Source organism: Larimichthys crocea, chromosome XI (assembly GCF_000972845.2).
Source record: "Larimichthys crocea isolate SSNF chromosome XI, L_crocea_2.0, whole genome shotgun sequence".
Lineage (NCBI taxonomy): Eukaryota > Metazoa > Chordata > Actinopteri > Sciaenidae > Larimichthys > Larimichthys crocea.
Window position 1 is genome coordinate 9,849,539 of NC_040021.1, and position 25,786 is coordinate 9,875,324.

The following is a 25,786-nucleotide window of genomic DNA, read 5'->3' on the forward strand; positions in this document are numbered from 1 at the left end:
TCCTTAACCGCCGCTTGTTTAAAATTCATGAATGCTTTTGAATTTTGTCAGGCACAGTTGAGCTGTCAAAAAATCCTTTGATGCATACAAAAACCCTGGCAGGTGTGTGTGTGTGTGTGTGTGTGTGTGTGTGTGTGTGTGGGCACATAGGCATTTAGACATTTTATGAAATTCTCTCCTCTAAAGCTTCACGTGTCATCTATCTCTTTCTTTCTGTGTTCAGACCTATTACTTGGTCTTGGCTAGCAGATGGTGAAAGGAGACTTGTTCCTGTGTGTGTGTGTGTGTGTGTGTGTGTGTGTGTGTGTGTGTGTGTGTGTGAGCATGGCTGGGTGTATATTGGCCTGCGTTATATCAAGTCTAGTTATATCAAGTCACAGTGTTCAGTATTCTGGAACGGTCTGCTCTGGGAGGCCTGGGAATATTAAAAAATATTTCAAACTGAGTCATACTATAAGAATATATAGTCTTAGTATTTTAATACTTTCCCCCATAGTCTTCAGCTGTATTGTAGCACAGTTAATCTATTTTAACCCGCTTTATAGCATCAATAAATCTAAATAGAAAACATTTTGGACATAGCACAAACTCTATCTGGCCTGAACATACACCTAGACTTTGCGTATACACACGCACACACACACTCATTAACTCCCCGGTGTTGCCATCTATTGCGAGTGTGTGATCAGACTTTAGACAAGTGCTCTTGTTCAGTGTTAATTTGTGTCTGCTGGTTGATTGTTTGCCTCAGGAGGAACAAGGACTGTGCATGGTGCTAAAAGTAATTGAATGGCCTATTTACATTCTGCTAATTGATTCGGAGGGTTTTGATTAGTTTTTTTCTTTCTTTCTTTCTTTTCTTTTTTTCTTTGCGGTCTTTGTGTGTGTGTGTGTGTGTGTGTGTGTGTGTGTGTGTGTTTGAGGGAGACAGAGATGTAGAGCCAGACAAAAACCAACAACTCAAAGATTTACAGACAACATAATTTGCAGCTTAAAAGCGAAATGATATAGTGCGACACTGCAATGATGCATCAGTGTTTTTCTAACATCACATTTTTCATAACATTCACAACAACACTGTTATACTTGAGCTCTAAAATAACTTGAAAAATGAATGAATCATACAATTTACTATGTTCACCTACAAGAGTGACCTTCGTGCCTACTCTGCAGCACTATAGTCCCTCAGCCTCCAGCAACAGCAGAATGCATGGACTCTTTCATGTCTCTGTACCTGCCAGAAAGCAACCTCCAGACAGCTCTAATAAACATTTTATGTGTCTGCTCGTGTATGTGTGGTTAGTAGTACGTGTACATGTATACCCCACTTTTGATAATGGGTCAGTGGCGCTGTATTTATTGTGGATTAAAAGAAAAATTCAGCGCCTCTTGTTTTATACATGGAAATGCTGGAGAGTTTCGTCATCAGTGATTGTTGAGTTGTTGTGAATTCTAAAAACACTCAAACATGATTAACAATGACTCATTCGACCAGATGGTTTAATCGAAAGTATCCAAAAACTGCCTCGTTCAGTGGATCAGAAACATTACAAAATACTTGACCTCACACACAGGAAACGTTCTGTCCAGCCACTTGAACAAAGAATGTTGGCCGCATTTTCTCCCTCATCTGTACGTGTATACACGCCTGTATACTGCCTGTTTATATATTTTGGCCACACTGCACATCCTTGAGAGTCTCTTTCTGCAAGTTCTTGTAATTCCTTCGCAGTGTGTTTACAAGAACCTTCGCTCGATGTTTCCTTCTATAAATGTTGTGACGGCAGGTCTAAACAGGATGCAGGTCGGCTGTAATATTAGTTTATACAAGAGATATACAGGTTGGCCACAGTGTCACTGGACTGATATCACTGTATTTATGCTGTTTGGACAAAGCTTCTATGAAAAGCGTCTCACTACACTGCAAGTATACAGGTTTTGACAGATGAAGCTCCAGTGAATGCTGCAAAAAGCCCGAACAGCATCTTGCAGTCGGGCTGTGCTTAAACAGAATTCATGCATTTGCATCAAGGTGTTTCAGTCTTGATTGCAAGTCTGTTGTCCAATCAAATGGTTTCTCTCATAGCACTTCCCAACTTGAGATGGCTGGTTGGGGACAGGCCTAAGATTGGTTTCAGTTTAAGGTCAGTTTGTGAAATACAATTTTTATACATCCAAATAAATCATTGGAAATGGCTTCTCTTGATAGCTTGTGTACGAAATACGAATCTGTTCAGATACCAAAGTAATGAGATTCATTTTTATTCTCAACAGTCGCAGCAAGGAAACGATTTCCCCTGGAAATAGCTTTGCTGCATCACAAAATCGACTGAAAATGAGGCCATTATATCGAACATTTCTCCAACTTCATGCTGTCTCATCTGTGAGCAGCGCTGGAAACTAGAAGAAAACACAATGGGACAAACTGGAGCTCTTGCGGTCTTAACTTGGTACAGAATCCTCGATGTGTAGTCACATTTTTCGGGAGTTGCATGTCAAGTCCAGTTGTGGCTGCACAGCGTTTTTTGAGATCCTTCAGGCTGTGTTGTGCTTTTTGTGTCCATGATCTGTTTCCTATTTGCCAGTGTGTCACCGTCTGCTCTCCGTCACCCCCCCAAGTCTGGAAGAGAGGCATACCCTATGTTATTAGTTTCTGTCAGCAAGACTGACTCTGTGTCCTAAAGGGTAGATTTGGAATGAGGAGAAGTTGCTGCTTTGGGACCTATCCAAGCCTATGTCTGTCCTCCACTGCCCCTCCATTCCCCTCTCTTGCTTTCGTTCTTTCTTTCTTTTCTTTTTTTCCATTACTCCTGCCTCCTCTCCCACGACCTCAGGGAGTCCTCAGGAGGTGCAGTATTCCAAAACGGGATGATTTTCCCCCCCTCTTCTTCTTCGGTCGTTCTCTCCCTCTCCCGAATTAACATAGAAAAAAACCTCAAACCTCACTGCTGAGTGACTCATTCAAATAATTGTTGCTTTTAGCTGTATCAGATTACTCTTTTCTCTGACTCCCTTGCCTGCTTTTCTTCCTTTTACTCCAGTACAGTGTGGTATCTGGGCCACTTGTGAATTAGGGCCTTTGAGTGAAAAAGGCAGGAAAAAAAAACGAGTGACATCAGAGAGGGAGAGAAAGAGAGCGAGATCCAAATTCTGAGCAGCCCTGTAATTTTCTGCTCTGCTCCTATGATTGCATGTGTGACCATTACAGACAAATGAGTCAATAGATTGTCCCTTTTGCAGCCAGCTGGGTCACTTTGTATGTGTGGACATGTGCAAGTGTCTTATTTTAGCACGTCTGCAGCATTTAGGCGTGTCTAGGTGGAGCTCCGCTTTCTTTGACTTTTTACAGCCACTCACCTTTTGAAGTAGTACGCCAAACCCATTCAGACCTGAATAACAGAGGCGACAAAGAGGCGCTACATGTGTGTGTCGGTGTGTGTGTGTGTGTGTGTGTGTGGGAAAAGACAGCAAGAACAAAAGAGACGAGAAGTGAGATAGCAAAGGGAAAGGGGAGTGGACCAAACAGAGGAAGGCCGGACCGTTTTTTTCGAAAACGGGGCAAGAAATGCGAGACTCGCTGAAACATTTTTGGAAAGAAGGGGGAAAAAAGAGCAAGACATGTGGAGCAAAGGATGAGATCCCTCCCCCCCCTTGCCAAATCCCAGTTACTGTAGCCTATCCTATAGCTCACCCTCCCTCCCTTCCCTTCCTCTCGCCGTCCCATGTGAGCAGCAGCCTGATGACTGGACCTCTCTGTGTCTCCGCTGCTCATGTTTTGCTGCGCTCCGGCAGACATGCATTGTTCTCCACTGTACACTACTTGTTGCTCCCATTCTCAGAGAGTTAGTTTGTGTTAGTGCTCCAGAAAAAAAAGACTGACTGGGGGGAAAAAGACTCGAGCTGCCTCGCGGTGAGTACTGACATTTTGATTTTGGAGGCTTTTTGTACCCAGAGTAGAATTGTGTCATTCATTTATTTTATTTTTTTTGCTCTGTCAGAGGTGTTGTCTAATGTTTCTGAGTTTAATAAGTGTCGAGGGGATGTGTGAAGAAGGATTATTTTCAAACAAGACTGTGAAGTCGGGACGTAGAAAAAGTTTTGTAAGTTGGCAAGAGAAATCTCTCCAGTAGTGAGAGGATTTCTAACTCTACTCTTGTTTCTGACTGACTGCCTCCCTTTTGCTGACTCACTCTATTAACTTATTACACATGGTTCCATGCTGTGTGTGTGTGTGTGGGTGTGTGTAGTGTACATGTGTTGGCCATTGTGTACGTCTGAAGTGATTCTCTGTGGATTATCTGTCTGTCCTTTTCCATCTTATTACGCATGTGTGTCAGTCAAATGTAATTCCTGGCGTTCCTACCCAACAATGTGAATGTGGGATTTTTGGCCCCGAGATGGAGGCAGGGAAAAACAGAAAGAAGGAGAAAGAGGCATACCGCTGCGTCACTGTTTGCCATCACTCTCTCAGGTTCTTATTGATTTTCTCCTTTTTATGCTTTCTGAATGAGAACAATAGCCTCACGCCTGGCCAAGACCCCCAGTAAATAAGCCAGCTAAATATCAACAGCAAATCTCCTGCAAGATGTTGTCCATTGACTTGCTTTGTCACCAGATGCACACACATACACACACACACACACAATCGGGCCTTGTCGTCTAGAGGGACTCCATTGTTTGGTGCGCATAATTGTTTGTGTGTAAGTGTCTAAAGGCTTGTCCAAAAGGTCTTGGACAATGGAAGTCTGTCACCAGGGGGATGTGGATTTCTATCTGTCTTTTTCTCTCTCTCCTCTTTTCCTGTCCAAATCCCCCTTCACATCTGGATCTCCCCACCAGCTGACAAGGAACAAGGGAACGGATGGAGGGAGGAAGAGGAGGTGTGGGTGGGGGATAGAAATGAGAGGAAGGGGAGTTTGCTAAGACCAGAGTTCCCTTGCTAGATCCCAACTCCGCCGCTCCCCCTAATGTCATTGTGAATGCTCAGTGTATGAGAGGAAACACAAATACTGTATACAGAGACGGGAAACACTCCCTCAAACACACACAAAGGCATATTTAAGTGCACTTAATATGCCTTCAGATGCATTGCAGTGCAATCGAACATGCACAGACACACTCAGTGAAGTCAGCATTAAGCCCACTGAACTGACTTATGCTGCTGCAGCACTGTGGGCTGTCAAAGCCGGTGCTGTTCCCTGTCACTCGCCTACCTTTGAGCTCTCATCAGCGAATGCCAGTCCATCGCCGGACCTTCCCTGGAGTTGCAACCATAATGAACAGCTCCACTTTAAAGAGAATCACTTGACATGGATTGGAATTACTTCTCTATGCTTTTTCATGTTCTCTGCCAGATGAGACTGCGTACATGCCAGCTGCTGTTGCAACGCTCTGCCAGAGTCGCGCAACCACTCCTCGTGCCTGTTTAGCCATACCAGGGGCAGGGCTCAGTGCCTAGGCAACAGGTGTGCGCTGACATCATTAGCGTTGAGCAAAAGGCGAGGCAGCGTGGATGCACACTTATTTAAAAAGGGGTTGTGAAAGTCTCGCGCACACATCTGCTTCTGCAGTTCTCGCACGTGATCTGCGCAGGGAGAGTTTTGGGGGGGGTGGGGTGGCCGTGATTGGAGCAGTGATAAAACACCAGCCTTCATTTTCTCCTCAGCCTCCCAGGAACTGTTTGACTATGCAGTTTCTGCCATATGTGCATGCGTTATTCAGCCTTCTCCCTCTGTCGGCGCAGCTGCTCTGCGTCTGTCTGTGCCGCTACTTTTCAGTTTATTTCAGACTGTTACAAGCTAAGCCTGCATCTCTGTGTGATTTATAGGCGAGCAGCGATGACGTTACGTTGCAGGTGGCACGAGTATGACTGAGGTCACTGCTGAATAGGTTTACAGTCTGAATAGCCTCGCTTTCTCTCAGCTTTCCTGTAAGATAATCAGTTAGAGGTTCATTGTTTCTTTTGATATGAAATATTTCATAGAGTAACATGATAGGCATGGGTTGAGAGGGTAGCCCTGTTTTTAAAAGGGATCATCTAAGAAATGTGGTAGTCATCTTATTGGTCTGATGTCAGCCTAGTTAGTGTGTCTTACATCAGTGTGTCACTAGGCAGAGCGAGCACTACGGCCAATGAGGTAGTGTCATTTGGCACAAAAAAGCGCTGTACTGTACAGTATGTGTGCTAGCCAACAAAGAGAGTGAAGACGAGTGAAATGTTTTCAAGTGGGTAACAAAGCTCGAGTTTGTTTTGCCCGGGGGGAATGACATTCAGTCAGCAGTGATGTCAACACAGTGTGTACAACAATGTAAAATAGAGAATCAGAATAAAGGAACAGGACCGAGACCATGACTGATGACAAAGAAACCACCACAGAGAGACAGAATGAATGTATGAATGATTAAAAATAAATGTGGGAAGGAAAGGAAAGCATTGTACACAAACCTAAAGGTCATTTAGAGTCGGGGTCTAAATGTTTATTCAAGTAGATCACATGTAAATGAAATATTATAACAAACATACCAAACTGACGGAGATTTAGCATATCAATGGGTTTTACTGAGTTTGTTACATTGCAACCATCTGTGGTATTTATTTTATAAGGTCTTTAAATGTGATCGTGTTCTCTCAGTTTTGTGAGCCGGACTTGAAGATATCTGCAAAGACTCCACATCCTCTTCTCCTTCTCTGCGCTTTCTCACGCCTCTTTTATTTTAGGACAAGATGAGCCTTCGGAGCTGCACCCCTGTCTTCCATTTTTGATCCCTGACCCATGGGTTTTACGGTTCTGCTCTTATCTCAGCACGCATGCACACACATCGCTTTTGCTTCTAATCAGAGATTTGTCAAAGTCAGTTCACGCCATGCAAGACGGATTGCGTCACCTGAGAGGAAGGGGATCTGGTCGGTGCTGATGGAACATATACCGTAGGTCTTCACACAAAGAAATACAGGCATGTGCTTCATCATTTGTGTAGAAGGAGACATGCAAACACTGAGTCATGTTTTTAGCATTTAAAAGGCTCTTTTTATGTTGCCCAGTGTCATTTAGGTTGTTGCTTGAATGTCCCAGTTTCATGAGATTTCTGCCTCATGGCTACAGTTGGTTCCAATTACAGAGAGGCATTCCCTGGTTAGACATATTTGGGGTCCAGCTTTACATGTAGGATCCAAGACATTTCATATGTCATGACAGACTGATGGACACAAACATATAGCTTCACTCAAAGCGTGGGTTGGAGGCAACTGTTCAAATCTTCTCTTTAACAGGACACAGGCAAATTTGATTAAATGTCAGAAGAAAATGTCTTAGAATGAAGACAAGTAGGGCAAGGATATACAAGTCACAACCTAAGCGTAGGCTACTCTATGCTCCTGCAGGCTGGCAGGCAAATTGTTTGATTTTCTGAATAAGGTTTTCCCAGCATGCAGAGAATGTTAATTTTTGCAGTGTTATGTGTGGATTGTGCTGGCGTGCCACTGGTACCCAAAATGTGGCTGTCACTGCAGATGATTTGCAGTTTGCTCAGAGCCTATTTAGTCTACAGCCTGATTGCTTTTGACAGGTTTGCAACAATAGTCTATTCTGCACGGCGTGTGAAGTTAGATTTTCACATTAAATCAGCCTCATCTTGTCTGCAGAAGTCACATAACTGTCTTTATTTTGCATATCGTTACCGAGATCACACAACAAAACAACTGAAAGTGTGAGTGTGGCTTCCTGTGGACACAGGTCATTGCTTTCACCATCAAGTCTGATTATTCGATATGTGATTTTGCATACATTACCAATATTGTGATAAGCATCAAACAAAAAAGCATCTTCATATGGTGTGTTTATCTACATAGTAGGTACAGGCATGAATAGACGTACAGCTGCAGTGTCTTTTATGCCTGATTATCTGTAAATAATAGCGAAGGGCAGTTCATACACCCATTTTGTTCCTGTGGATAATCACTACGCCTCTACACACTTTTGTCTCCTGTCGTTATTAGCTCAGGCTAAAGTGTAATTCTCAGCGGTGTCACTCTTACTATAAAAGCTGGCTTAAAAAATTCTATTTTCAAACACGTCAGAGGTCAGGCGCTGTATAAATCTCCAGCGAAAATCCGGGTTTTGAGCGTGTCACAGGTTACACATCATATTGAGATGAGAGGATTACAGCTATTATTGGTGAAAAGAGAACATTCTGTGATTATACCCTGAATGTGTGTGTGGATACAAAGAGCTCTGATTACTGCTGGCACTGCAGCCACACTTCCCAGGAAACCAAAGCATTGACTGGCACAGCAGGGGTACAGGAAATGCTGTAGGCATACACACACACGCGTACGTATCAACACACAGGCACACATCAAACACAGTGATTAGCACTTCGTAAGTTAATCTCATGCTTTGCTGTCAGCCCACATTTCCATTTTATTTTACTTAGTTTATCTTTTTTTTTAATTAAACAGTTTTTCCAAACACAGTTTATCTGCATTGAATAAACAGAACACAGGCGGCTTTATGGGGCAGAGCTAATATTTAAACATATGAGTGTTAATGGATGATTACCTTTTGTGAATGATGTTGCATAGCACATCACTCTTAACTCGATAAAAAAACAATAAAGTTTAATGATGTCTCTTAACATCAGGAGTCCGCACACATATGCTTTCTTTCTGTTTGTGTTGCCCCTGGCAACGGCTTGGCGAGGAGCAGTGGGTGATGTCAGCAGTGATGTACGAGTGTTGGAGTGCGAGGGGATGACCTCAGTAGAGGGGATGTCCCAGAGGACTCATATCAGCAGCAGCCAGCGCTCGCCGTCAGGACTTTCTCACACTCAGTATCTGCACTAACAACTAAAGCTGTCTTGACCCCCACAAACCCCACTGTCTGATCCTTTACAGGCGTCACAAATCTCACAGCACGCAGCATGACAGAGGCCTCTGACATGCACACATTCACAGTCCAACACACCATACATTGTTTTAATATATCAAAACAGAGGGCTGGGAATACTTAGGTGATAATTCTGGAAGAAATTAAAGGTACACTGTGGAGCTTTTGGTCACGAGAGGCGCTGTAGATCAGTCATCAGTTTTGTTGAGTTGGTCCCTCTCTGCAGACAAGGTGTGCCGCACTACATATTTCTAAAAATAATGTAAATGTGTACAGAAAAGTTTATGGGAATAGAATGAACAAAGCATCTCTGTACTGTTGTCAAGATTTATCATATTTATCTATTATTAAGCATGCGGCTAAGCCTGTCAGTATTGACAGTATTTTTTTTACACATTTTGATGTTAAAATAAATAAGAAATAAGCTGCTAAGGCCAATTTAGCACTTACATTTAATGTTTTTGCATTTTCAAATGAAAAAGGTGACAACAGATGCATGATGCCTGTTGTTGTTGTTGTTGTTTCGTTTGTTTTTTGCCTTTGGTTTTCACATATTTAAAGTTGGCATCAGTCATGGTAACAGCGTGCCAATACAAGAGTGAAGACAAAACAAGACAAAGACAAAGTAAACCATGAGCCAATGTAATTAATGCAAATCCAAATCCATCTTAAGCATGTTTGTCCTGTTTCTAATGCATTCAGTGCTCTTTGTCTTTAGGCAAACACTGAGTGTCAACAATGTTAGCATTCATTCAGTGTACCTTTCTCTTATGACACAACTCAAACCGGTCAGTTTTTGTATGCTGTAATTTAGACAGGGTGTAGTTATAGTATTTCCTGTAAGTAAGGCCAGTGGTTACACTCATCAACCTCGGTTTGAGGCTTTTGGCTTCTGGCACACGTGTCCTGTGGCTTTTTTTAGTGGGCAACATAGGCAACTGCGTTCATGTTATGGTCTGTAGTTGACATCAATGTATTTGTGCTCATATTCAAACCAATTAGACTCTGCTTTTGACATACTATAGGCATGGGAGCACAGCTCTTCGTTTCCCCACTCAGAATGGTTTCCAGGTTGGCAGAGCTCTGTCCAGCCCTGGCGTCTCATTCAAGCAACAGTCTATCCATAAATGAATGGTTGCTTCTTCCTAGGACAGCTGTGCTACCAGCCATGGAAAAATAATCATAGGAGCACCAACCGCACCCATGGATACACATGAGGAATGTGTGTACTATATGTAGTACTGTAGGCACAGGCAAGTGCATGTGTGCATTTGCAAACACATGTGCTCGGATCAGTTCTTTTGTGTATGAGTTGTGAACTCCTATGAGACGTTAAGGGATCAAGAGCCAGTAATGAATCACAGAGTGAATTATTTTTTCTCTTCTCTGGATTCGTCCTGCAAAGTCTCACTCAGAGGTGGGTGTTTAATGGCTGTAGGAAAGGTTGGTAAACACATACCAAAAAAATGGATATCGCCGTGGTACTTGGTGGCAAATGTCATGAGGTAGATCTAGTGAGGTCTTATGTATTATTGCTGGTTTGCCCCAGGGGGAGCTGTTGCTCCAGCTGTGGATGGTAAATCCCCCGTCCTGTCTTGCCCTGTCCTGCCCCCTAGATCATGAAACATCCTCTTGTAACTCTTGTCTGCCCTCTCTACCTTTTCTCAATCAGTGTTCTCCTTCCTGTTGCTATCTTCGAGTCTCATCGTGTTCGAGTTCATCCAAGAAAATGCACAATTTCATACTTTTGTTTCACTGACACCCACCTTTCATTTTGCCACTACGTCACATCTAAAACCCAGACCACAGCTGTAAACATGTTTCCACCACATGTCCTGCTTTCTGATGCCAGTCGTTTGTGTACATAAACAGGCTGAATCAGATGTCTGTTTGAGGTTATGACTGGGCCAACTAAACCATGGAACTAGACAGTGTCTAAGCTGGGCAGACTCTTTTCTAGCTACAGTTAAATTTCAGTGTGACTCAAAGTGCAAAGTGAAGATGTGTTATTTTGCCTCCGGACTCTCCAGCTTTATCCCTGTAGGTCTTGTTGAGCTTCAGTGTATGGTGAGTAAAGCTTTTTCATATTTATGTCAAAGTATGTTTTACTTTGACAAGTGTTTTTGTGTGTGTACTTACAGGGTTGTTGTCTGAGGATCAGAGGTTTAAAAGAGCTGCTTGCCATATTTCATATCATAGCCTGTAATCTTTATATCACCAGGTGCATAGTGTAGATTTAGTTTTTATACTAATAAATGTGGCTTGATTGATAGCTTGTGACGGTCCTTTTGATTGCATTCCATAAAAATGTACATGAATACTAATTATATTAACTCAAACGTACTGAATGGGCCTAATGTGAGCTGTGGTGTTTCGGTTGTCATGGTGACACCAATCTTCATCCTACATATTCTCAGCTCCACATCCCTAGTCCCCCCACACACCCACCCATCAGACTCTGGGACCTGAGCCAGAGAGGTACGATTCTTTCTTCCAGAACACACACATTTTTGGAAATACCCCTCCCCAGCTCAGAATCAGGTTTTTAATTGCCCTCCAGATATGATATAGAGAGCTTTGAATTGTTATACTCAAATCTCAGGTCTGTACTTATATGCGCTCATGTATTTTCTGCTCTGAGATCAACACCAGATCGTCTTGCAACTGTCCCTCAATATATTCCAGACTCTGACTTAGAAGAGAAGGGAAACAGTGAGTGTAGAAGATGAGAGAGAGAAAGTAATATAAACAGGGGTGTCCGATTGGTCTTAGGCACATTTAATGGGTTATGGAAGTGGTGCAAGTGAATGACACATTAGATCCATGCATGCATACATGCTGATGTTGTAGAAAAGAGATGGTGCAGGAGAGGAAAAGCGATAATCAGAGAGAAGGAAGGTAAATGCTACATTGGTCTGGGCTAAATGCCAGCTATGCGCCACAGGGTATGGATATCTTTTCAGCCAGCATGGGCTCAGCATCAAGCCCCTGCAGCAGTACACTCCTGTACCAACACAAGCCTCCTGTGAATGTGTGTAAATATGTGTGTTTGTGTGTCCTCCAGGGACTATTAGCTTGTATTCATCCCTCTGATCATACCCGATCATTGTCTATATCTATATTTTAGCCTGAAAAATATATCAAGTTGTCCCCAAATACTCACCCAGTTTTTAGAACTCATATTACAGGAAACATATATAGTTTCATATTAGACAATCACAATAATGTATTAGGCGAAAACATTTGATAGTAGCAGTTTCTCAAATGTTCCAGGTTGATATTATTACAAATTCAATATTCTGGGCTTTGTTCTGACCAAACAATTTGAAGATGTCAACTTGGAAAGGGAAGGGAAATTATTTACTGACATTGTACACACTAAAAGATGAATCAACTAATCACGATGATTTAATCAAAATTAATAATGAAAATAATAGCAGCCCTCTTTTTAACCCAGCTTCTTGTTCACCCCAATTCAGTTTAATGACACATTATGTTGTAGTGCATTGAAGACAGACCAAATGAAGCCACGTGCAGTTTGTATTCAAACATGGAATCTCCAGTTTAGAAATGTGTCCTGACCTCAGGCAGAGCCATCTGTATCCCAGACTCAATTTTACTCAACCTGCATTTAATCTCAGTGGGCCCATTAACCTTTATACCGCTTCTGGTCCCGCTGAGTCGTCTTGGCTCCAGAGAAGCTCCGCTCTTCCAGAAGGGTGAGGGGGCAGTGGAGCAGACTCATTACTGGTGCATTGGCTGGCCTCTAACCTAGACTGGAAGGACAATCATTAAACATACAGAGCTAATGACCGCCGACTGCTCCATTTGTTTTTTGTCTATCAGCTCGGATGTGTGGTTTGGTTGTTGTGCTCCTTCGCGTGCTTGGCCAGGTTACACACTGATAAGTTCTGTGGGGACACAAATAGCAGAGCAACAGAGGGATTGAGTCGGTGAGAGTGAGTCAGAAAGGTGTGTTAATTGGTTCTGAGTGACCATCTGGACCAGAGATTTCCGACAGGACTCCCCACCAACCTGTAATGAGGTCTCATCAGGCTGGAGCAGCCATCACCACAGCTGAGGCTAAGCATCGGGGCATCGTCACGGTACCCTCCAAACCCTTTTACCCTCTCTAAGGTTCTGAGTCAGGAATTACAGCACAGAAACCCTTTAAATGTTTCAGATGGAGAAATCATTGCCCTGTGAACCTGATAAGGATAAACCGTGATGAATAGATGAGGGGTGCTCCAGTATAGGTAAGGTATCTCATCAGGACTAGTATAGAAACATTTTAAATGATACCCAGCTCTAGTTCTAACCTTATTTCTATGATAATGTGTTGAATTCAGTTGGAGAATGACAGTAAGTCAAATTCACGTTGTTGTGTTCAAGCTTAAAAGAATTGAATTGACCCATGCTGATTAAAAAAGAGGAAGACTTCACTCATCGAAATAACTCTTCTCCTTCTCTTCGCATGAGCGTCACTTTTATTTGTTTGAGAGCACAATCCACAAGTTTGACCAGGACCCCATGTACCGCCATGTGAACCTGTTTAAGTAATTAGGAAAATATACAAGTTTTGTTTAGTTTCGTGTTTTTGCGGCTCGACGCTGCCACTGGGTTCATATTTTGCCCGTGTAAGCAGGATCCTCTGGGCTAAAATGGGGGTGAATTCCTGTGAAAGTGGAGGGCTACAGTGGTTGAGCTGAGCTTGCACTATGTTTGTGTGTTGTGTGGTTTCGTGTAGACAGCCAGACACAGAGACAGAGACAGATTGAGACTTGTGCTTCATACACATAGACGCACAGAGTGGCCAGAGAGAGAGACACTGGCAGAGCGACTGATTTGTTGTCCTGCCTCCCACTCATCTGTGCTGTTACTTTAATATTTAAAAATAAATAAATAAATTGAAACTTTAATTAAAAACAGAGAGTTGGGATATTCAAACCCAGCTTTTGATGAGACACTGATCACTAAAATTGCCCAAGATCCTCTGTCCCGCTGTGATGTCCGAAAGCAAATACAAATGGACAGGGTAGAGAGGAAGCGCAAGTAAAAATAATAAATTATTGGGAAGGAAATGTGAAAGGGGCTGAATGTGCTGTGGTCAAGGTTGGACTCTGGTTAATGATGTCAGTAGGGAGGGCTTATATAATGTGCTCTGCCCAAGCCACATACAGTACATGCTGTCAAACCGCAGTTAAATCCGGAGTATAGAGCCAGTTATACAGCACAAGTCAACAATTTAGTCTGAGGCACCTGAAGAAGAGAGACACATCTTAAGACTAATTCAAAGTACTTGAATGAACTGAATGAACTATCACTGGATAAAATGTAAATGAACAACAAGTCATTGTTTTGAAGGATTTCTTCCCATTTGCTTAGATTCTTTGTCTGTATCTTTGTCAGCAGGATATCTGAAAATGGATTTCTATGCAGTTCAGTGGACCGATAGGCCCGCCGCCAAGGAATTTGTAGCTATAACAATGAAATAAACTGAGCCACAGATCATATTCTAAATGTTAAGGGAGTGTTTACAGTTCAAATGATTCTGTGACAGAGATAAGAACAATTTCTTTTTGGTGGAGGTTTTGTACTCTGAGCGTCTTCGTTTGTCGAGGTTGTGTTTGTGAAACAGGCAGAAAGTCGGGTCAGTTTTCTCTCTTTGGCTCTTGAAATTGAATTATAGTATGAGGAAACTATTTAACCCTGGTATTGGCCCAATACTCACCAATATCTCCAACAACAGAGTGGTGTAACTCCTAACAACGCAGAGCATTGGGATTTGGTTGAATAATATGTTAGTGTTGAAAATCCCTCTGCGTTGAGGTTTTGATGTTCATCCACCGTTTGGAGTCAGAGGACTATTTTTTTGCAGGTCAGCATGTATTTTAACATGGCCGTTTATTTGCCTCTAATGTGCAAATGGCCAAGTATGTGTGACAGATCATGTGTCGCGGGTTGTGTGTGAGATATATGATGGCTGTGTGAATACTGACAGTAATTACAGAATGCCGTACCACAGAGCAGCCTGGGGCTGGCCGTGGAATGAGTTATTATAACATCTAATACATAACCAAATGTCAGCCATGTATGGCTAGCGGTGTGATATAAATCTACAGGGAGAGTGAAGCTGTGAGTGTTCATGATGCATGGCTTGCTGTGATTTATATATATATATTTTATATTATAAATGTGAGCTTGAGGTACTTTAAGATTTGTATCCAGCTTCTGATTCCGTGTCAGTGAGTGCATGGCTGAGTGTGTGTGTGTGTGCGAGTGTATATCTGTGTCTGTTTATGTATGTGTGCCAGGGATAATGCGGCATCTCCACAACTGGAATTCCTCTCACACCACACTCCACAAGAGACTCTCTGTCTTCCTCTGCTTCTGTACGGACTGAATGTTGTTTGTTTTCTAGTTTCCACTGGTCAAGGTGCCCACCTAATAAATACCTTCCCTAGCTCTGGATTACTATTGTCCAAATTCCAAAAAGAACATGCATGAACCGTGCTCAAATTTGAGTTTAACCCGCTTCTTTATGTGTCTGAGACAACAGGTGAGAGTGTTTTTTAGGTAGAGAAACAAAACCGAGATAGACCCATAAAATCTTTATCGAGCCCCGTCGGCTACTGTCTTGTTAGCAGTGAAACTATACAGTAAATGCAAAGCTACCCTATCCCCGCATGTGTGTGTGTGTGTGTATGCATAAGCTTGACTGTGCGTGCACCGGGCCTGTGTTCCTGTTTGTGTATTTCTGTCCAATTAACTCGAAGTGAGTGCTATAAAACTGGGCTTGCAGGGGATAATTAGTGTATGTGTTCACAGCACACATAACATCGAGGCCAAGCTTATTTTTACTGTATCTAGCTCAAAGGCTAACATATGGCAGAGCGGCTGACTTGACATAACAGGATGTGCGAGAGGATTTAAAAAAGAACAGTCCAGTGTTCCGTACAAACCCCAGAGCGCCTGTGCTCTGGGGTTTGTAAGTGTATTTTACAACAGTAGGGGGCACCACTATGTCCCATTTTAATGCCCCATTCTCAGATAGAGGGAGCAGTATTTTGAAAGGGGGTTAAAAAGTAGAAGAAAAGATGGCAAAACATACCCATGTGAAATATTCTGATAAGCAAGAGACCAGTGACAAAATATACTACATATAGTACTTGTGTATGTACTATCTGAAGTATTTCTTTAAAGTTTTTGTACTTTTTTTTAAATGTATGCTTCCCCTGCTGATCTATAAAAGTTATTTCTATAAAAGCACAATTTCTAGCAGAGTTCTGAAGTCTGTAGTAACAGTTTTACTTTTTTTATGTACTTTTACATTTTAGTATGTGTCACATAAATAACTGCATGCGATTACCGTATTAGTTGATTGTAGACAGTACATCAAATGCAGAGCCACAGTACACAGAATGAGACGACCAGTCAACTGTATGACACACTGGACATTAGCTGTCAGCCTGGCACTGCCACTGTGACACCAACGCAGCTGCCAGCCGAGCCGCATGACCTCCATCCACAGTGAGACCAACTCATCTCCACTGTCTGCACCTGTGGACTCACTCACACAAACAAACAAACAAACGAACAAACATGCAATTTATACCCCGTTCTTGTTATTTCCAGGCAGGGAGCTGTGAACAGCATTTTAACAAAGGTCCAGTTTACTTTTCTCTGATGGCCATTTCTCTTTTGAACACACTGCCTGAAAACACCGAACAGGACTCTGGCATTACACCGAGTGCTGCTCATACCTTTGGGAGCTCGCGTCTATCCAAAACAACATCTGTCCTTTCAGTCTCGCCTGATTAAAACACCCTGACTTCTCAGTTCACACACTCATACGCACAATAGTGTAACACAATCATCTACCACATGGCCATGGAGGCGTACACTGCATGGAGAATCTGGAAATCCAGGGCTTAGGAGAAATATGCTTTGTTTTTTTGTCAGTGTTTTTTTTCCCCTTAAAACAAAGCACATGAAACGGGACCTGCAATTACCACTGCGTCATACAAGCATGGGTTTACTATTTAGTAAATCCTACTCAGGTGGGGGAGACTTCCTCCTTAGGAGTCATAATATAATTTACTCATTTGCCAACACATACAGAACTTTTCGAAATAAATGTCAAATTCGCTTAAATGCAACGTGAAGAATGTGAGAGTTCTGTTTGAGTTGAAGCGGAGCAGGCGGGTCATGTTTCTGCAAACCTCGAGAACCTTCTGATTAGTATTCCTTTATCCTCAGTGCGTCTCCGTGACCGATTCCTGCAACGCACTCATGTTTATTTTGCATTCCGTAGGTGCAGGTGTGCACATTCGGCACACTTTCCTTGACATTGCCCCCCTACATACCATACACTGTACATGCCGTTTGAGAAACCTTAACAGACGGTGTGTATTGTGCTATAAACAGCAGGTTATCACATGCACTTCAAACCCCAGGCAGACCTTCATCTCTTTCTCCATTCTATTGTTGTTCTCATCGTTCTCCCGGTTGCCCATGCATATTATTTGTGTGTATCTCACACACACTCCTCTTCCTTTATCTTCCGTTTCCCTCCCTCTAGCCCAGAAGCGATTCCTGTGTTGATGTTTGAAGTTAACATTTCCCCCAACTTTCAAAAGACTCCAGTGTTATGGTTGACCACCCTATGAAAAGTAATACCCAGAGCACACAAACAGCAAGCACCAGGCGTTTATTATTACTCCCTGTTTTCAGTGGAAAAGACCAGTGTGTTGATTTAATTTAATGAGTTGCTTAGCTGGGGGAGGGGACCAAGGAAACAGTAATTAGTTGTCATGCTAATTGGGCTTGTGTGATAACTCCCACACAAAACTCAGTGGCGTGTGAAGCACAGTGGGGCTGTCCTGGCCGCCTACTCATCACACACACACACACACTTGCTTGCATATTGGAATAGACATGAACACATATGCACACAGAGATAAATAAGAATAACAAACACTCACATCCAGACTGGTTCAAAGAAAATGCCAAGGGACCGTCAGGCCTTTGACCCATCGACTAAGCGGAATTAATGATGTGAAAATCTTGATCCCAATTATTCACAAAGAGAAGGCACGCTGAGAACTAAGAGATAAAGGTTCAGGACGTTCGATCCAATTAAGCTTTGGGTATGAAACTCGTACAGAGCTGAAAAAAGGAGGAAGACATATAGAAGTATAGGTAAGAAAAGGGTAATTGATAAGTGAGGAGGATACATGTAGTAAAACTCAGTTATTGTACTACTATCCATCAGAGTGTAAACTGCTGAGAGTATATGTGTATGTGAGTGTTGTGTGGTCGTGTATAGCATTCCTTAAGTGCATTGGTGGTGCCCTTGATGTCTGTCCACCATGCTGTTAATCACCTCTGCCACCACGGTTCTTGACTCCCCCAGGGGCTATTTTTAAGGCCTGGGGTCACTGACCTCCAAGAGGGGTCACTCTCACTATCAGGGGAGGTCCAACAAGCCTTGCTTTGCTTTAACACCATCTGCATTCTTTTTCCCTCCATCATTTTGTCTTAACAACTCATGGTTAGAACAAAATTTTGATGCACTTTGACCTCCAGTGTGGCGTTCATTACGAGGCAAACAGCCTCTAAGGATCATATATAACTTCTATCAGTCTCATTTATATCAAATTATGTGTCCAGCCTTAAAGACTCTTCGCCTACTCTCTAACTCCCCCACAGACCTTTATCTCCCATCTGCTCCTCCTCTCTATTCTGTCCTGCTTCGCATCACCACCCCTGCACGTTTAGACACGCTGGCTGGGTTTTTGCGATAATCTTGCTGAGTCATCTACGGTAGAAAATGACACATCTTGATACACTGTAATCCAGGGAAAGAACATTTATAGGAAAATCTATCACCTTGATGTAAGTTTATCTGAGTCTTTCACATTATTTAGCCTGTGGGAGTGATTTAGTGGTTAATGAAAGGACTCCGTGGGAGGTTAGTTGATTCTTTTGTAGATGTAAGGTCCATGGTCTGTAGTGATATCTGCAAGAAACATGTGTTCTTCTCTTTTAAGAGGCAACTAGGGAATGAGATTTTGTCTTGTACTGGCCTGCTGTGATCTGCCCAATCCCAAACCTAAAATATATGTATACGCTGTGTGTGGGACATCAACCCCTGTAGGCTTTTGATATGACCCCCAGTTTGTAAAAATAGTCCGGGCTGAAACAGCTTTGGCAAGGAAAATGTCGCCTGATATGCTTTCCAACTACTCTCAAGGTTTTCCTTGCTCCATCCCAAACCTGATGACAGTGTAATTTCTTTCCCATCCCACAGGATGATCAGCACAAGAGAAGAAGAATACATAAGACAATGAAGCTATTAATAATAGATAATCTACAGGAGAGGAGATGAAAGAAAATAGATGAAAGACAGTGAAAGCGTCAAAATAACTTTAATACTTAACATCCATCAAGACAGATCGCTGAGGCTTTCAGGATTGCGTTCAAAGTAACCCATGCTAGCAATTTATATTCATGACATCACCCCTTTGTTGAAAAGAACCCCATATATATTTTGAAAACCATGAAATACGTTTAGCTTCCACATCCTACTTTCAGGGCACATCTATGGACTCCGTGAATTGTTTGCAGGCGTATCCTCTTCATGTTCATATGCTTCGAATTCTCATTTCCGACCAAATGTTCATGTTTGCTCCAAAGAGCTGATCAAAGGAGACGCCTCTCCAACATGTAATAAATGAGCAATTAGCATATGGTGAAATAACTATCAAGTGACTTTTGTTTTCCCTTGTCTGGCAACATGACACCTTGATTAGTGGTTAGTGTGAAGAAGAAGAAGGGGAAAGGTGGTATCTACACACACACACCAGCGGTGTTTGATGAGCGCGCGCTGAGTCAACAGGCTTCCTACTCTTCTCATTAACAGTTTGACCCCTCTGTTTGAGTTGGTTCAGGTGGGCTCATACTGTCTTGTATTTGGGTAAGGCGAGTGGGGAGAGGGGGTAGCAGGAAAACTGTTTGTGGGAGAGATCAGGGTGGTGCCTCAGAGAACAGCACAATCACCCGTGCAAGGAGGACGAAGACTGATGTACAGCCCAATGATGTAATGGAAGCACGGACACGTGCACACTAGCAGTCCAACCGCTTGCTGTTACCCAGAGGTTACAGATGTGAGGTCGGCAGTGCAGACCCCCGGGGTTGTCAACTCGTCGGCCAACAAAGCGGCTCTTGTGCGAGCGTGTGTTCTGTATGTTTAGACTGTAAGCAGGATCCTGTTGAGCAGCTTCCGCTCACCCAAGGCCTGTACAAATCATTCTTCACTTACACACACTTTGAACAGTGATACTATATGTTAAGGAGTGATGTTAAGGAATGATCAGTGCTAAACATAGAAGAGTAATAGAACAGAATAGATCTTTATTGTCATTGTCACAGGTACAACGAGATTGAAAGTGCTTCTAGTCAGTGCAATAAAATCCTAGCACAAAAGTGACTAGTGAGTGTTAAAATAACTAGAATAAATAAGAATAAAAATACCTGAGACATTAAAATGTACTAAAATAAATAAAATTAAACATATGCTAAAATCAAAATAAACAACTTAGATAATAGGTGAATATCTCATCAACAATTGGATGGATTACCTTAAAAATTTTCATCACAGTTCATGATCCCCAGGGGATAAAACATACTGACTTTTCCTCTACTTCCCCGATGATGTGTTTTTTATTGATCTACTTCAACAAAGGATTGGATGGACTGCTGTGAAATTTTATACAGGGACAGATGACAAGCCTGAATAGCAAAAACGTTCATTTCCTGATCTTTTCTCTAGTCTAAGTGTGCGTCATAGCAAGCATATTCTCACTGCTTTACCTCGTAGTCAGACAGCCCGCAGTGCTTTGCTCTACTTCCATGCTGGGACTTCTGTCTGCTTCTCCAAACTGGGAGCGTGCTGGCCACCAGCCACAGACTGTCCTTTTAAGTACAGTCTCACAGAGATGCTGATATAGCTGTAGACTCTTTCCAGTACAATTTAAATAAAACTGTACACACATTGATCACTTCTAGATGATGTTGCAAAAATGAAAATATGTCAGTGAATTGTGTGGGTGGGTGTCTTTTGCACCCAGCATAATCCACAGTTTGCCATATCACATATCTGCTTGCACTGAAACTGTAGCTTTGGGGATTATTGTGTAACTGATCACCTTTTTACATGGTTACAGAAAGGAATGTGAAGTTTTACTGTTCTGTTCTTTTTAAAACTTTAAAATGTACGTTCTTGTCGCATGTGATCTCGTATGCTGATGTGGTTAAACGGCAGGTGAAGCAGCATTTTCGGATTCACTTGAACCTGCATGGGAAAGGGAGCTGAGTGAGTAGCTGTGATTTAAAATGTTCAATCTTACTCTCTGTCTCGCTCTATCTGTGGTGCTTCTGGCATCTGTCACAAGACCTGGCAGCTGTTGCCGCTCTGAGAAAATGTGCTCCTGACAACAACAGGGAGAATCAGCGATAGAGTCTGTGGAGTTCCTCATTACAATGGGAGTAGCCTGCTGGCGGAGCAGAACAAACGGCTGATCAGACAAGATAGCTGTGCCAATTTCATGCTTGTACATAACATGTTTCTTTTCAGCCTACTTTATTCAAATGAGCTCTGCAGCACAGAGACAATTGCTGTTAAATTGTCTACCCAACAATTGTGTGTGTGGCAGTCCTTAAGGCAAAACTAACTCAAAGTGAGTAGTTGCAGTCAAAGTTTCATGTTCTTTCTGTGTGTTATTGTCCAAGCTTTTTGGTCCAGATTTCTGCCATGCAAAGGGCACAGTATGCGTCACCCTCTTAAAAGCATTTTTTCCCATGCGCCTTTTTTTTGTTTTTCATTCAATTGTGTGGAGAATGTGCTTTGTTCACAGTCCCTATTCAACGCCGGCTGGAGAGACGTATTGGTGGAAAGCCGTGTCAGCATGAGATAAAACGTTTTTTGGGTGCTGTCAAAAAAAAAAAAAAAAAAAAAAACTTTTTAAACCAACTGTACTCCTGTGAGGACTTTTACAGCATATAATAAAACTATATAACTTCCATAAAGGCAATGGGGGACATAAAAAGCATCATTAGGTTGGATGTGGTCACTGCAAAGTCGCCAGTGAGTAATACAGCAAACATTTGATCACAAGTTTCAGAAGAATAAAAAATGTCATAAGGTCAAATGACGTCATTATTGAAGTAGGGATATGAATCATTCATTATTGGAATATTAATGATTGGTCAGTAGCTCATTCCTGGCTGTTGTGTTTCTGACAAGTGTGTGTTTTTTTTTTGGTTGTTTTTTTTTTTCCTGCTGTAATATTTTGTTGGGAGGAGTGTGTGAGGGGAAAGAGAGAGAGAGAGAGAGAGAGAGAGAGAGTCGGCGGGTGGAGAGAGGGGGAGGCGCAGTGTTTGGAGGATTTGCTCTGTGCTCCGGCTGCTCTCTCACTCGATTTTTTTTTTTTTAATGGAAATAAGCTTATGTGCGCTCGCTTGACTAGTTTAGACAGTTTTTCTGTCACTCATCGAGGGATTCAAAACAACTTTTCGGAAACTTTTCACCCACTTTAAAAGACTTCTCTCTCGGTTTGGTGTTTGGTTTTTGTGCGGGCACGGATCCGTGCAGTGCGGACTGTGAAGCGGGGAACACACCGCTTGGAAGTTTTCAGACGAGTGACCTGTTGGTGGTCCACACAACTCAAGGCCGCCTTTCTTTCAGTTTGCGTTTCTTTCTTTTTTTTTTTTTAATCATTTGAATTCGACGCACGACTTGTCGTGGGAGTTTAATAAACATGTCAGGGAGAAATTTACGCACTAAACTTTGGATCTTGCCAACCAATGTGGGAGCATTTCACCGGTGCGTCAAGGGCAAATTTCTGTAGGAGCAGCCTTGGCACCGACATCTCGTTTATTGCTGGTGATCAGGCCCTTGCCTGTGAGCTTGTTTTGAAGCTTTGCACCAGATTTGTCTGACTGAATAAAAGATATAACACTATGGAAGGAGATCAGGGGACCGGTGCGCCTTCTGAAGAGACTCAGGCAGACAGCGCTGCTGCGCCCGACAGTTTTTCCCAGCTGTGGACGGACGTTATGGGGATGCTGGTAAGTTTTTTTTTTAGGGGGGTGGGGGTATCCTGATTGTAGACTGACAACATAGTTTCACACCTAACTGTGACTTTTCACCCTCATCCTCTAAGTTGACTCTGATTTGCCGAGTGAGTGATCGTGTAGCCAACTAGTCTGTGTGTGCAAATCACGCACCAAAACAACTGTTCGCAGTGCGTCCTTATAGGCCCCAAGGTGCAAACACACTCTACATGTGCTCTGGGATTCAGGTGGGTTGCATGTAGTTTGCTGCCAGCGGTGAATTCATTCTGTTGAGTTGATGCCCATGCAAACAGGAGAATAATGGTATGTTACACTTTAAAATATTAACCATTTGTGTGTGCTGTGGCCATTGTGAATTTAGTGCTCTTCCACATTGTTTCCATTGGAAGAGCAAGGTTAAGCTTTGTTGCTTTGTGAGCCAGAGGCTTCAGTTTTTCCTGCAAGTTTGATTTTGTTGCCGAGGCCTCCATCTAAGATGTGTTGTGTCTACTGCTAGACTGGGTGATAAGATCAGAGCAGAAATGCTGTTTATTAGAGATGCTTTGGACTTCCCAGATTTCACTTCAATTCCTGGAAGTCACCAGATCCCAGACATAACAGTGTGCTGTTGTTATTGGGGACACTTTGCAACATTATATTAATTTTCAAATGTTGAGTATCCACAGTGTTTTAACTCTACTAGCATGAGAGATTTCAGGTGTCCTGTTGTCTTTGTAAGCTGCTCTCTTCAGAGAGATTCGGAGGATTTACTGTCCTTTCATGTCTGTGTCTGTAATACTTGACTCTGGAGATGCTGTGTATTGTAACAATGCACATTTCTGCTACACTGCTCTTTTGTTTGGCTGCCAAAGCAGTCTCGATTTTACAGACCTCGGGGTCTGATTGATCTGCTGACCAGTATGCTGCAGTTACTTCCAGTCTGCTTCAAGACAGAGGTGTTAATTTGGTTTGGTCTGGCACTGAAGATGTGAATGGTGTGTAAATGCAAGTGTGTGTGTGTGTGTGTGTGTGAGCTCGTAGGAGGGGGTGCTGTCCTGCCCTCTGACACCGGGTGGGAGACCTGGCTCCCAGCCAGGCAATTCATCCAGATTTATTGCTCTGGAAGCAAATGTCTGTAAGGCTGTGTTCATCTTTGACGTTTTTCCCCTTAAGCTGAAAGACACACACACACATCAGCCACCAATCTTTTTGAACTCTTTTGTTCTTGATAAATGTGTCACATTCACATTTCCTCACTATTTCATGTCAATCATGGTGATCCTTTAAACTTTTCAAGATCTTGCCAGTTGATGATAGAGATCATTTTTTTTGCTAACCTCAACATGGCCATGAACTAATTGGCCAATAACATTAATTTTAATGATCTAACTTTCCTGCCAATAAACATCCTGCCGCACTCAAGTTATTTCAAAACCAATAGCCATCTGGCTAGCAGACATGGCACACTCTGATATTATTTCAAAATCACTGACCTCAGATTTTGTTGGATTCTTGTTCCATGTACTGTATCACTTTACATGTTTATGTCTTGAGTCTTGCGAAGGCTTAGATAGCTGTGACCATCTTATTTTCCTACCAAACTGTACTAGAAAGATTAGAAGTGTGAAAGCATGGAACTCGATCGGCCTTCTTGGCTGCTGACACTCGGGTGTCTTTTAAAAGTTCAGCAGGTCAGTTTGTCATACTAGAACTAAGCGGTTGACGACCATGATAATGCATGATTTTCTGTTGGTTGCTTTTCTCTCAAAGTGTGCGGACTTTGGGTGATAGGTTGGTTTAGTTGATGACAGCTTGCCGGTGTAATTTATGTAAATTCAATGGCTTTCAGTCAAACTTGTCATTTCTTTGGAGTATTAGTGTAGTACTAGTGAATAAATATAAAATATTGTATTTTCACTGCTTCAAAGAGGTATCTTGGATAGATTTTTCACTTTATCATAAACTCTCACAAATCGAAGATTCTTCAATTGAACTTTATAATGAACTTTATTCCTAACATTGAGATTAAAATCCTGAGAACAGTGAATCAACACCATATCTCCCTGATAGTAAAAAGACCTGCTATATATAACCATTGCTCTATAGCTTTCACTATTGTTTTGCTTGGGAGCCTATACTGTATGTAAATGCCCTTTTGGGTTTGCTCCAAGCCTGTTGACCCAACTTAACTCACTGTTGCAAATGTGCTTGGTCTTGGCTCCCCACACGTGAGAACAGGCCTACATACTTGGACAGATAGACATCTGGCCTGATAAATATCTGGTCAACATGCTCCGCACTGATTACTGTATGTTTTCAGCACACATGCCAAACTCAAGAACTACTCTTAACACTGAAGTGACAGCGCAGATAAGCGTTAAAATAGCCATCGGCGAAGAGTTCGTCCACATAATGTCATCTACATTTGCAAAGTTTTCATCATGTTTTGACTGTAAATCAAAGGGAACGTTGGCCTGGTGTATTTTTCTGAAGGGGCCCCTGTCTTTGAGGTTAACCATACACAGCAGCCTGTTGTGGAATGTGTTTAATAAGAATACCTAAGTAAGTCAGTCATTTATTTGTGGTTGAAGCAGAGTAAATAGCCCTTGAGCTAATTAAGAGTCAAAGGCAGTTTCGGATGGTATGGCTGCAGGAGCTACAGCTGCTCCAAGTGGTTGGATATACAGATGTCTGAAAGGGGATTTGCTCCTGGTTCCACCCCACGTCTGGAGACGACGTGTCTTTATTGAATGTTAAATGAGCCACATTAAACACTGCCTGACTGG

The 25,786-nt window shown here is 42.4% G+C and overlaps 1 protein-coding gene across 6 annotated transcripts in view; it reads left to right on the top strand.

Moving 5' to 3' along the window:
• The window catches only part of sash1a (SAM and SH3 domain containing 1a), a 233,641-nt gene that overhangs the window by 160,703 nt on the left and 47,152 nt on the right, over positions 1–25,786 (top strand). The window contains exon 1 of one of the 6 annotated variants that reach the window (XM_027283852.1): positions 3,786–3,910. The exons of 3 other annotated variants lie outside the window; for them this stretch is intronic. Coding sequence is in view for 2 of the 3 variants with exons in the window: in XM_010734713.3 (XP_010733015.3) it covers positions 22,908–23,015 (108 nt within the window). In the remaining variant the exon portion in view is untranslated. Of the gene's footprint in view, positions 1–3,785; positions 3,911–22,291; positions 23,016–23,235; positions 23,325–25,786 lie in introns of those variants that run through there. 2 more of the 6 variants (XM_010734713.3, XM_027283850.1) reach the window with 2 other exon arrangements.